Source organism: Perca fluviatilis, chromosome 23, assembly GCF_010015445.1.
Source record: "Perca fluviatilis chromosome 23, GENO_Pfluv_1.0, whole genome shotgun sequence".
Taxonomy (NCBI): Eukaryota; Metazoa; Chordata; class Actinopteri; order Perciformes; family Percidae; genus Perca; species Perca fluviatilis.
In genome coordinates, this window is record NC_053134.1 from 20380994 (window position 1) to 20393805 (window position 12812).

Below are 12812 nucleotides of genomic sequence, written 5' to 3' on the forward strand. Positions count from 1 at the left end.
TTTCAGATGTCACTACATCACACACAGTCAAAGGAAAAATCCACATTAACTTATATACACTTCATCTCTCAATTTAAGCAATACTCCTCACATACAGTTCAATAGCTCGCAGCATATTGTAGCATTAACCCAAGGTTAGTGCAATATGGCATGCTGAAACCTGAGATCACTCATACCTGGAATGATAATGAATGGGGCCAGTACAGTTTCAAGATGCTACCACCGGTACACACTCTGCCTGCAAGGGAAATGTACAGTACGTCATTCATATAGAAAGGTAACAATGCACATTAGGGATAGTCATAAAGCCAACAAAACCTTTCTGAGCACAGCAGTTTACTGTTTATAAATAGTGGGTTAAAGTGGGATTATTTTGTCATTCCTACACATTATTTATAATACCTATAATATTATACCTATACCGGATAATATATCTTCTTTTGAGGGGATTTCAGCTTTTAACTCTGCAGACTTCAAACTGAAAACGTGAACAGCAAACTAAGTGCTCATATTTTGCTTTTTGGCTTTTTTCCTTTCCTTAAATGTGTTATATATCTTTTTTGTGCATGTTACAGGTTTACAAAGTGAAAAAGCCCAAAGTCCTCCCCAAAGGGACTTACCATCTCCAACAGAAAACACTGTTCACAAACTGCTCCAAACAGCTCTATTGTAGTCCAGCCTTTACTTCAGAGACAAACGTGCGTCACTTTGTAACACGTTATAATGCTCACCTAACTGCTAGCGTGGCACTCCCTCATACTCTGCTTCTGACTGGCTAGTAGTCCTTACCTAGGTACTGCGCATGTGCGACTCCCAACAAAGATGGAACAGAAGTGAGAGGTCTCACTCTGTAGCTAAAACAGAGAGCTCAAAACACAGGGTGAAAAGAGGAGCTGCAGCAATGTGCAGTACAACAAAAAAATATGTTTGTTTTTTTATAAAATTTAAACCATGTAAACCTATTCAGGTACAATCTCTAAATACAAGTAGGAACCTGAAAATGGCATAATATGAGCACTTTAAATTGAACCTGTGATACAAGGAAAATACACCAAAACATGATTTAAAAAGGGTTAAAGGGCCACTGACACCCAGGATGAATCTTTGATAACTTATTGACCAGTGGTGAGAGATGGGTCCTCACTCATGTCAGTTTATCCACCCATATCAATGTTCTCGCCCTCTTTAAAAAAGGAAATTTACGCAGACTTTTTGACTTTCATTTAAATATCAAATGGTGATTTCCATTCTGCTGCCCTCTTCTTTTAATTCACCTCACCCCATCACTCCTGCTTGTTTTTTTCCTCTTCTCCCTTTGGCAACTGATTTTCCAGCAGCTTTCATCCCCTCCCTGAGCCTCTCTTTTCTTCTTTCTCCTCCCACTCTCCCTGCCTCTCCCACCTTCCCTCCCTCCCTAATCATTCTCTCTTCTCTCAGTTCAGTTAGATGTGCTGTTAAATCCAGTAGAGTTCTTTGCTTTTCTCTCTCAAGATGTCCTGGACTCGAGTCTTCATGCTCACTTTGCTCACAACCATCCTCATCCTCACCTGTGAGTACTTTGTCTGGGTGGTTGGGGAAAAGGTTTGGGACAGTTCTTTTTTAATTATACATCCTCAGGGGAGATCAGCAGAATAGTTTTGAGGGTATAAAACACTGATATGTGCGGTCCTCCTTTAATATGGAAAAGAAAACTTGAATCCGGTAGCATTTTATTGCCTCAAACGGGACCTTAGATCTTTTGTAGGCATCAGAGTTTGACATTTCTTTTCAAATTGCATCCTTACGATAGCACGTCATTTGTATAATCTGATTTAGGGGCAATAGGGCTCAATGTGAATCAATTTTTAAAACTTTTGCAAAAGTTGTAAATGTCTGTGGCCGGGTTGGCTCAGTGGTAGAGCAGGCGTACATGTACTGAGAGGTTTATGCCTTGACGCAGAGGTCCTGGGTTCAAATCTGACCAGTGATCATTTCCTGCATGTTTTCCCCCTCTCGCTCCCCATTCTCACCTATCAAAATACAGGCAGAAAAAGTCCAACAAATAAAAAATCTTAAAAAAAAAAAAATAATAATAATAATAATTGCTACTTGTTAAGTTAAATGGACTCATTTTTGCATCAAAGTTTTAAGTCATATTTTGAGTAAAGAGTACAGGCAAGTAAAGAAAGTATCGGTAAGTACTGTATGTTTGTATGTATATATATATATATATATATATATATATATATATAAACCAAAGAGAGAAAATAATTTTTTTTGCCTGAAGATGTTCAGTAGTCCTCCAGAGGAAAGCCTGAATCTCACAAGCTTAGTTTTCACTATCGTGGTATAGATGACAATAGGCAACACTAATTTGAATTGAGCCTTACCAGACCACAGTGAGTAAAGTGAAATTTGGCAGATGGCAGTGAAAGGCGAAACTTCTTACGATTTATGGCTATTATGAAAAAATGATGGTTATGGCTATTTGAATCCTCTTTCAAACTTCCACATTGATCATTTGTAAAGGGTCAATTATGGCCCACTTTCTGTTTCTTTATGCAATTTCTGTTTTTCCAGTTTTTATGTATTTTTTGTATGGTCTTTGCGACATGATTTCTAACTGTAAACTGAGGCAGTAACTTGTATAAGACTTGTATAATATGTATAATATTTATAAGTCTTTTTTTGGCACAAACATCAAACACTGGCTACCAGTGTCATGATCTGGTGCCCCTGCTTAGAAGTTTGGGATCTATTCTGTACATGGGGTTTTCATGGTCCACTTTGTCACTGGGATATAGTAATAAACACATTTGAATTTTGTTTATCCAGCTCTTTACGCCAAATAGTCCTAAATAAAGTTAATTTACATCACCTTTTTTAAGTATGTATTTTCAGAATCTTGTAAACATTGACAAGTCGGACTGTGCAAACCTAATAAAAATCTCACCATGCATTTACTAATAATATTGGGACCATACACATGCTTTAGTGTAAGGACAGGACATTGTTATTTCTTCTTTTTCTTAAAGTTTGTAGTGTGGCGAGAAGCGCAGCAGTGCGGGACAACACAAAAGCTGCCGATTCTACAGGTGATACACGTTCAACCCTTTTAACTATTTCACAAAACCTTGCTCCAAATGTCCTCCTTATATGACCCTAACCTTCTGGCCTCTGATTTTTAGGCGCAGCACGGAAGGTGTTTACGCCTGAGTCAGACGCCTCCAACTTCCTCAAACGCCGCAGTCGCCGCTCAACCCGATACTATGAGTTTCAAGGTGAGTTCGTTAATATCTGTAAAGGCGAAGAGAACGGTAGCTGGCTGCGGTTATCCGCCTGGAAGAAATTTGTTTTGCGCTGTCTGTTTAAGGGCTGTCCGCATCTTGCTGGCAGGAAACCAGCAGGATCATGAGTAAAGTGGTTGGTCTGAATATGGGGATCATATTTATTTATATTTGGTGTTATGCGTGGTTGATGTGGCCACACTGTGGACAGTCTTAAATATGGCAAGTTTGGCCGCCCATAGAGAAATGACTGTGTGTGAGTTAGGGGGAGTGTTGGTTTATTGGTTTGTAGTTGGACTCTGAGGATCATATCTTTGAGGTTTTGACTGCAAGATGTGAAAGTTCAAGAGAGAAATAGAAAGAGAGTAATGGAAACTCAAGCAGGTGTCGTTCTATACAGTACTGGCTCTTTAATCACACACACACACACACACACACACACACACACACACACACACACACACACACACACACACACACACACACACACACACACACACACACACACACACACACAAGCCTGCAGAAGGAGACACAGGATAGTATGGAGCAGGCTTTCTCTCTTTCAGTTTCTCAGTACAGTAAGCTCATTCTTCCACTGCCAGCATCAGTACGATACACAACGCCAACACACTTTAAACCAAATGAACAAACACACGGATGAAAAGTGTTCCAGGACAACCCTGCAAACACAAGGGAACTTGTTATCATACTACTCCCACCACCAAAATAAAACTTTTCACAAATCAAAACACGATTCCTATCTTCCTTTGGCTCCAAGATAAAAGCATAAAAATGACCAGACTTGCTAAAAATGTTGCTAATAACAGCGATATTCATCTTTTCACTAAAAGTACGTCCTTGTTAATTTATCTCCTTTCTGGTGGAAAAGCCATTAGAGAAGTGCTGAGCAGGCCTCCGGAGACCGGCTCTGGGTCATTTCCCCTTGCCCGCCCATCAGAGCACTGAACGGGGCCTGGTCTCTGGACTAACAGGCCCACATTCTTGAAAAAAAAAAAAAAAAACACTTATGTCCCTTGCCAGCTCGGTTCATTTGAATTTGAGGGGGCAGCCGAGTGAGTGATTTTAGGGACTTTTTGTTGCCAGAAAGTGATGCACAGGTTGTGTAGATCCTGGGAATAGCCAGCTGTAGTTTTTTATCAGTTTCATTATTTCATATAATTTTAACCTGATTTAGTCTAAGATACAAAATGTATTAAGAGAAATGTATTCCTTGCTGCAACAATTTTCAAAAGACAACGTCCAAATCGGGTATATGCAATATTTCCAACAGATGTTGGATGATTGCATAACCAAATGTGACTTTTCACTTGACTTTTTTGTGCACTTTTCTTATAGAATGGCTATTTTCCAAACTTCTTATGAGTTCCCCCCCTTTATACCTTTCTTTTAGCATGCAATCTTTTATTCTGAGGTCAAGGAGAGGGTTAGAAAAGACAAAAGGACATTATTTCTTCCACATTGGAAAAGTTGTTGTTACAGTAACATAAGAGTCTTCGAATTAGAGTAAGTCTCATGCTAATGTAATGCGTACAGATAACACGCCATTTGGCTTAAGGAAAGTGGTGTGTATGTTTTTACGCAAAGTCATGATGCCATGTTGAAAGTTCAGGTTCTGTCTATTCAATTCTCGCCAAAGCAAAGAACACCAATAATCTTACACCAAGCTAAGAAGAGGGCCCAGAAAGATACTTGGTCATGCACCTGTTAACAGGTGAAGTCAGTGTGAAGGTGGTGAGCCACATTCCCTACACACCTAGTCTCGCTTTGCCACACCTTCCTCCACAGCGCTGCGGAGGAGGGTATGACGAGTCCACACAGCATTCCGGGATGGGAGGAAAACGTGCTCTGGTTTATTGGCATTTCTTTTAACCAATCACAATCGGTCATGGGCAGCGCTAAGCTCCGCACGGAGCAACGGTGCCTCTGCAAAACAGCCTCGGGAAGGAACTTGGTGCAGCATGTGTACGTTCAAAAGTTGTTTTAGTCGTGTAACAGAAAACTCAGATTGGACAGATAGTCTAGCTAGCTGTCTGGATTTACCCTGCAGAGATCCGAGAAGCAGTTAACCATAGTCCTAGGAAATCCACCGGAGTTTAGAATGCCAACACAAAGAAAGTGGAAGAAAGCGGAAGGAAACGGACATCGGACAAAAAGACATGCAGTGGGCGGAATTTCTGGGACTGGAGCAATCTGGGGAAGAGGAACATCGTGGATATAGACTACTATACACCTAAGCCCCAAATCACTAGCCTACAGTATTAGGTGTAAAATGATGTTTGCAGAGTGGATACTGCTCTGTGTTTACATGAAATGTTGTGATGTAATTCCCTACACTAAAAGAAAAACACAGACAGCGTTGTAATGTCTGATGTATACAGTGGCTGCCCTGTACCTGCATGGGTGGGGGGTGTTTGGTTTTGTACAGTGAGGGAGCAGGAGGGAGCTGTAAGTATTTACACCCATTTCTAATTCATTACAGTGAGTGGTATGGTTTACCCCTACCCACAGGTATTTGTTTTAACACAAATTTGTTTTCCACCTTGGCTTATTAGAGTTTAAATGACTCGGTTTTCCAATGTTTCTAATGGGTAACAAGACAGCCATGTTAGCTGCTCTGTGAGGCTGTACTCCGGCACGGCGGTGCTTTGAGATCAATGCTAAAATAGGCGTGCTAACATGCTTACAATGACGATGCTAACATGCTGATGTTAAAAGGTGTAATGCTTATCATGTTTACAACATAGACTGTAAAAAAATACGCGGCACCATCTTGTAATTTTGGAACCAGAGTCTGCGCGGTAGTGATCGAGCCGTCGAGCCCATAGATATATGGTCGAGCGCGGTATCAAAGTCCCGCCTATACACCCACCCGACCAATCACAGGTCAATCACAGCTGTCAATCATCAAACGTTGGTTTCACCCTGTTTTTTATAGCATCAAACAGGCTAACTAATGAAAACCAAACTGATCAGAAAAATAAATACTTCTACAAACCTCAGTGGGATTAGAACAACCACCTAAAGTGACAGAAAACATCTTTGGGAAAAGTTTATTTGAGGTGAAAGCTACTTTAGTTTGGCCCATGTCCTATCCAATAACAGGAAGGGGGGCGGGGTTTACAACCTATACTGCAGCCAGCCACCAGGGGGCGAGCCAGATGTTTGGGCTTCACTTATACAGTCAATGCATCTACCCCTGGTTTACACTTATAGTTTAATGTGTTAGCACGCTAACATTTGCTACTTAGCAATAACCACAAAGTGCAGCTGAGGCTGTCAGATGTTTGCATTGGATTTAGCCATGAACCAATTCATTGCAAGTAAAAAAGGTTGACCCGATGATGGTGCCAATCCATTCAGTAGTTGTTGAGACACTTCACACTAGAGGAAATGTCAAGGGATCATCAAAGCCAATAGGTTGCCTTTCGCTGGATCCCTTAAATAATATCTGGTAGATGGAGAGATATTTCACAGGACAAAGGAAAACTCTGATCTGCTAATGAGGCTAGAGGAAAGATCATGGAATCACTAAAGTCATTACGGCTTATCCTCTGGAACCATGAATGTCCGCACAAAATGTTTTGTCGGTCCATCAAATAGCCGTTTAGTATTAGTGCCTTTTCCCTTCTTCTCTCCACAGCCGAGCAGAGGGTGAAGATCACTGCGAACGAGCGGTGGAGGGAGAAGAACGAAGAGCAGAGATAAGTGAGTACGAGTACCACGTCGAGGAGGAGCGCGATGGTGAGACACGGATGCAAGCTGCTTTCGCTTCCATGTCAAATGCTTTCCTCTTGACACCCTTGTCTTTCCTCGAATTGAGGGTACAATCAGCAAAACTACTTCCAACTTCGCTGAAATAATAGAGAAATAACCAGAGGCGTCAAGTAACTAAGTACAAATACTTCGTTACCTTACTTAAGTAGCAATTTGGGGTATCTATACTTTACTGGAGTAATTATTTTACAGCGGACTTTTTACTTCTACTCCTTACATTTTCACGCAATTATCTGTACTTTCTACTCCTTACATTTTAAAAATAGCCTCGTTACTCCTATTTCAGTTCGGCTCGTTTTCATTCCGGCTTGTCATCGTTCAAAAAAAAAAAAAGAAACCTATCCATATAAATCACACTATCCGGAGAGAGTGAATTTGATTATGGTTGGATGAGAAGTATAAACATATACCATTCCGACACCCTATTGGTTTGTACGCGATCCATCGCACCTGCACAATGACCCAAATCACGTCACGCTCCAGCAAGGAAATAGCAGACGTATGTAGCCTAGTACGAAGATGTCCGTGGCAGAGACTCAAAGAGGACTCGAGCGAAATGTCCCAACCAAGCACCAATTTTCAATGTCCAGTTTGGTTATCTTACATCCGTTGCCCTCACAGATTCCTGCAGTTAAGCTTGGATGTACATTTACATTCCAATAAAGGCTATTGGTAACATGCCTCTGAAGTTTGACTTTTTGGAACATTACAATACTTATAGGCAACTAGTCATCATATCATCCGCTCCATGAAACACATGTTAATGCTCAACAGTACACATATGGTTCTTTAATGTATTTGCGTTGTACTAAAATGCGTTCATTTTCAATGGCATGAACGTGGCTGAAACAGGTGCATCCCAAATTTTTCAACATTAACATTTTAATATAACGTTATAGTCATTGTGGCCTTTAGAAAAAAATATTTTTGTGGAGGTGGGGGTAGTGCACTATAGGCCCCTGTGGGGCGGGCTAAGCTTTTGTCCTTAATGGCATTTTTTCCCCCCTTACATTACGTTTACTTTTATACTTTAAGTAGTTTTGAAACCAGTACTTTTACACTTTTACTTGAGTTAAAAGCTTGAGTTGATACTTCAACTTATACAGACGTCTTTTTACACCCACGTATCTATACTTCTACCTGAGTAATGAATGTGAATACTTTTGACACCTATGGAAATAACCCCCCATCAAACCCTGCTTTTCACCCCTTCCAATAACAACTGAAAAGAGATTCAACAGTACGTGTATCTTAAAATCACTCTGTTCCGATACACTGAATGAAACATGAAGATGAAGCATAGAGCCTTCGTATCAGTAAACACACCCTTGCGAAAAACCTAAGATTTACTTGAATGCCAGTCGTCACGAAAGGGCTCACCAGAGAAAACACACGGAGGCACGATAGAGTTTGGATCTTGAACGAACCTCTCGGCACCCACGAGCCTCTGGACCACAGTGGAGCGCCTGAGACTCCACACCAAATCAAAGTGTCTATTTGTGGTCGACCCCAAGCTGACAATCTTCCCTGCGGTTGTCTGTCTGGTGTGATATAGTTGCAGTGACAGTTTCTAAACTAAGAACTGTTAACCATAAAGATGTGAGTGGGTTTTAAGATACACCGTGTTTTGGGTGGTTTGGGTCAACAAGATGTTATAGGAAAACAAAAAGATCTCCACCAGGCCACGGAACACACTAAGGTTTTGTAGAAACTGACCTATTGGTCATAATACATAAGCCAGTACAAAGGGGAAGAACACAAATACCTCCGGGAATGAGCTATTTTCATCATGTTATTTATTTGTAGTGTGTCATTAACAAGCGGAAGCGGATACAGACAAAGTTCATTAGCTAAATTCATTGAATTATTGTTAATATTTCATTATATAGTTGTAACTGCCAACGATGGTGTCTTTGCTGCCATTTTGTCAGCAGTTTGTTTGTTGACGCACTTGTAGATGGTTTAACCAATTGGGAGATATAGCTAAACACGAATCCAAGATATCTCTCAGAATTACAACTACAACTAACATCAATGTTTATCTCTATTTGTTAATTTGTGTATGCGCCATAAGCAAATTTGCGTTTCCAAGGATGGAAGGAATGTTGTACTGTGCCTCTGATTGGGTAGTACAAGTTGCCTGTTTTGGTTGGATTGGTTAGGTTTTGGCATGAGGAGTGAGATGGGTTAGGGCAAGAATACCAGGCTAAGCTAAGTTAATCAGAGGCGTGTAAGGCAGAGTGTGTGTGTGTGTGTGTGTGTGTGTTTTGGGGTTATTCCTTAGCCATCCTAGGAAACGCAAATTTGCGCTGGTTAACTAACACTAAAGCATACACCTAGCTAAATGCTAACAATTTAGAGCACTAGCATTAGCCCTAATTAACAAATGTTTGAGCAAAAATTAGTCGGCACTTGTTTTAAATATAATTTACTTAAACCTGCAATGAAACACTGACATATTATCACCTGATAAAGTTGATATGGCACTAACCATTAGCAAACAGTTGCCTATTTACACATCCAATAGACAGGGAGCATCATTAGCAATCCATTTTGGTCCCTCTGCATTTTGGTCCCTCGCTAAATGCTCCACTATGTTCAGCAGCTAGTCACTAATTTAGTCCGTCTGTCTTTAAACTCTGATGAGAGCGGTGAGAGTGAACCAAAACAGGAAAGATGTTAGCTGGAAAACTCAAACAATTAGCTAAAAGATGATATAAAGCTCCGTATAGCTGAGGGAAACTGCAAAGTCCGGTGATAATTCTCACTACGATCTCACTAAGATTGACACATCACATTTAAGGAGTCATGCAATCCTTTGATAATTTAGAAAATATTGATCATAGCCACTTTAATTTAACCTTTTTTTTGTCCACAGAGCAAAATGAGAGATCGAGGGAGACCAATGAGCAGTACAGAGAGTATCACTACGACGGCCTCCAGCCTCGCTACTACTGGTTCCACTGAGCGTGCTCTGTGGCGGGGAGGGTCGGCCTACAGCACCTCTCATTGGAGCAGTGCTAACACTGCCATCACCTCTACCAAAGGGGATTAATCACACTTTGAGAGCAAGTGCTCAAGTTATGGCCATGTTTCTTTCTACTTTAATCTAAAGGTTTTCTTTGCTTTTTATTTTTTATAAAACAACAATTGTGCAATATGTCTCTCCACATCAAACTGTAAAACGTATTAAAATTGCAGTTTTTGTATTGTAAGCTAAACTTTATATAACATTAAATGTTTTGCATGCCTGTTTTTACTGCCTTTTGTACATGTACAGTACATACAAGCTATACAATGTCAGCCTGTGGCATTAGCAGCAATAAAAATCGACCCCGTACATTAACAACAGTTTTATTTTTGCAAAGAAAGTGACTTCAAACAAAGAAGGGTTTCCTGATTCCCGAGACCACTGATGTGTTTTAACTTACGGTAGAACCGTCTGGTATTTGGAGTATTTAAAGGGAGGGAGGGGGTGTGGAATAAAAGAGATGAGGTGAGCTGCAGAAGTCGTGAGGCTGAAATGAATTCCACATTCCAGAGTGGAAATATTAGACACAAACTTGGCAAAGGAGAGACAGATGAGAGAGAGACAGATGAGAGAGAGAGAGAGAGAGCGCGACAGGGAGAGGAAAAAACAGTAGCAACAACATAAGGAGCACAACTCAAACCCTCAATGTGGCATGGCACTCCATACTTACTAATCACAAAGCTGTAAATCCAAAAGCCTGAATTTACCTCTATACTGTGATTCCACCTCAGACCTTTCCTCTTCACGGCCATGTGGATTGGCTCGCAGACTTTTGTGAGCGCCAGCTGGCCTCAGCAGTCATCGCTCCAACACATGGAGTGCGTTTGTGACCATGCAGGAGACTGGTTCAGTCCCTATGAAATATAAAACAGCAAAGTGTGCTTCTTCAAAGGCGGTTATGTAATATCTCCCTACTGATACAATAAAGAAGTGCTTTCATATAAGCAACCTGGCTCATCTTTATAAGTTTATTATATTTCCCATGGTACCTTTAAACAACCCGAGCAGCAGAGGCATTAAAATGCTTTCAATCAAATGTGGTTGTAGATGTTGGCCAAATAAACACCGGACCATTCAGCTGTGGGTTATAGATGTCTGTAGATGTCTGCATTGCCAGACCTTCCTCCACAGCGCTGCAGAGGAGGGTCTGGCTAGTCCACACAGCATTCCTGGATGGGAGAAAAATGCGCTCTGGTTTATTGGCATTTCTTAAAACCAATCGCAATCGTCTTGGGCGACAGTAGGCGCCGGACGGAGCCACAGCACCTCTGCAAAATAGCCTCGGGAAGGAATTTGTTTTGGTGGAACTTGTGTACGTTCAAAAGTTGTTTTAGTTGTGCAACAGAAAACTCAGATTGGACAGATAGTCTAGCTAGCTGTCTGGATTTACCCTGCAGAGATCTGAGGAGCAGTTAACCATAGTCCTCATAAATCCACGAAGTTTAGAAGGCCAACACAAAGAAAGAGGAAGGTTAACGGACATCCGGCCGAAATGAAAGACATTCGGCGGAATTTCCGGCAATCCTGGAAGTGGAACCCTGACAGATGTCTGTGATGATAACGCCATTACTCAACCTGCCTTGAAGGTGCTTTGGATTATACAGGTGGATGCATTATGTTGTATTTGATGCATTGTATGATTTCTACATTTTGATGCAAAAGTTTTAACTACAGAAAGAAGTTCTGAGAGCAACAAAACTGATGATTTAAATTGCTGAAAAGTTTTCTGCTCTCAGACCGTTGCAGCTGGAAAAATAACCAAGTTTATCGTTGTATAGCATTGCTAACATGTTTAAGGCAGGCCTTTAAGATTAGCTTTTTGACATTTTGCAGCAGATACATTTGCATAAGGATAAACAACTTATAAATACTGTAGGTTACCTACCTTTGATGAAATGCCCATTCTCGTTCAGATCACATAGCCATGTGGTGAGACCCTCTTTAGATTTTCTGTTGATCAACTTATACAGTAGGAATACCTACTTGTGGAACGTTTCCAACCACAACTACCCAGTTCTACCATTTATTCAAAAGAAAAACCCAAAAACATCACAACCAGTGCAGCAGCGACAGACGCCACGTTATACATATTAAAAGGCAAGGAGTATTTGAAAAGAAAAAGAAGATTGTGGTTTGTGTTTAAACTTGTTTCTAGGACAGAGGCAGCAGACGCTTTGGGGCTTCATAGTAGGAAAAGCACAGCTGTTACTAATAATAATAATAATAATGATGATGGCTCAGTGTGTCCCACTAAGCTTCGACAGTGAGCACGCAGGCACATTATGTCAGGAATTCAGCAATCATTCATTTTATTATCTACACCTGTGCTTTTCCTAATTGTTCCGACATGTCAAAATGTGTTCTGTAAAAAAGAAAAAAGGCTATTAGGCAAATGGTACTATTCAGTCACAAAATGTATAAGTAGGTTTAAAGAGCCCCTATTATGCTTTTTGGATTTTCCCATCTTTTAGTGTGTTATATAGTTTTTTTTGTATGTAATAGATGCCAGCCCAGTTTTTCATATGTGCTGCCTGAAGCTTCAGATATATACATTTATGCTCAACGCATTGTTCGTTGTAGTATTCTCCTAAACATCAGAGGGCGTACAAACAAAATGATCTGTGAATAACAAAGCAGGCTGCCTGGCAACAGTAGTAAACAGATCACACAGATGTTTGTTCAGGCGAACCTGCTCCGCTAGTCTTTCCAACTAAACT

General features: G+C 40.7%; 1 protein-coding gene across 1 annotated transcript; it reads left to right on the forward strand.

Moving 5' to 3' along the window:
- The first annotated feature begins 1399 nt into the window (after window positions 1-1399).
- ucmaa (upper zone of growth plate and cartilage matrix associated a) lies at window positions 1400-10410 on the forward strand. Its single transcript, XM_039791158.1, is given in 6 exon segments — window positions 1400-1549; window positions 3015-3074; window positions 3168-3260; window positions 6931-6992; window positions 6995-7031; window positions 9943-10410. Coding segments are annotated over 6 exon segments (399 nt in total). The 5' UTR covers window positions 1400-1491; the 3' UTR covers window positions 10032-10410.
- The last annotated feature ends 2402 nt before the right edge of the window (window positions 10411-12812 follow it).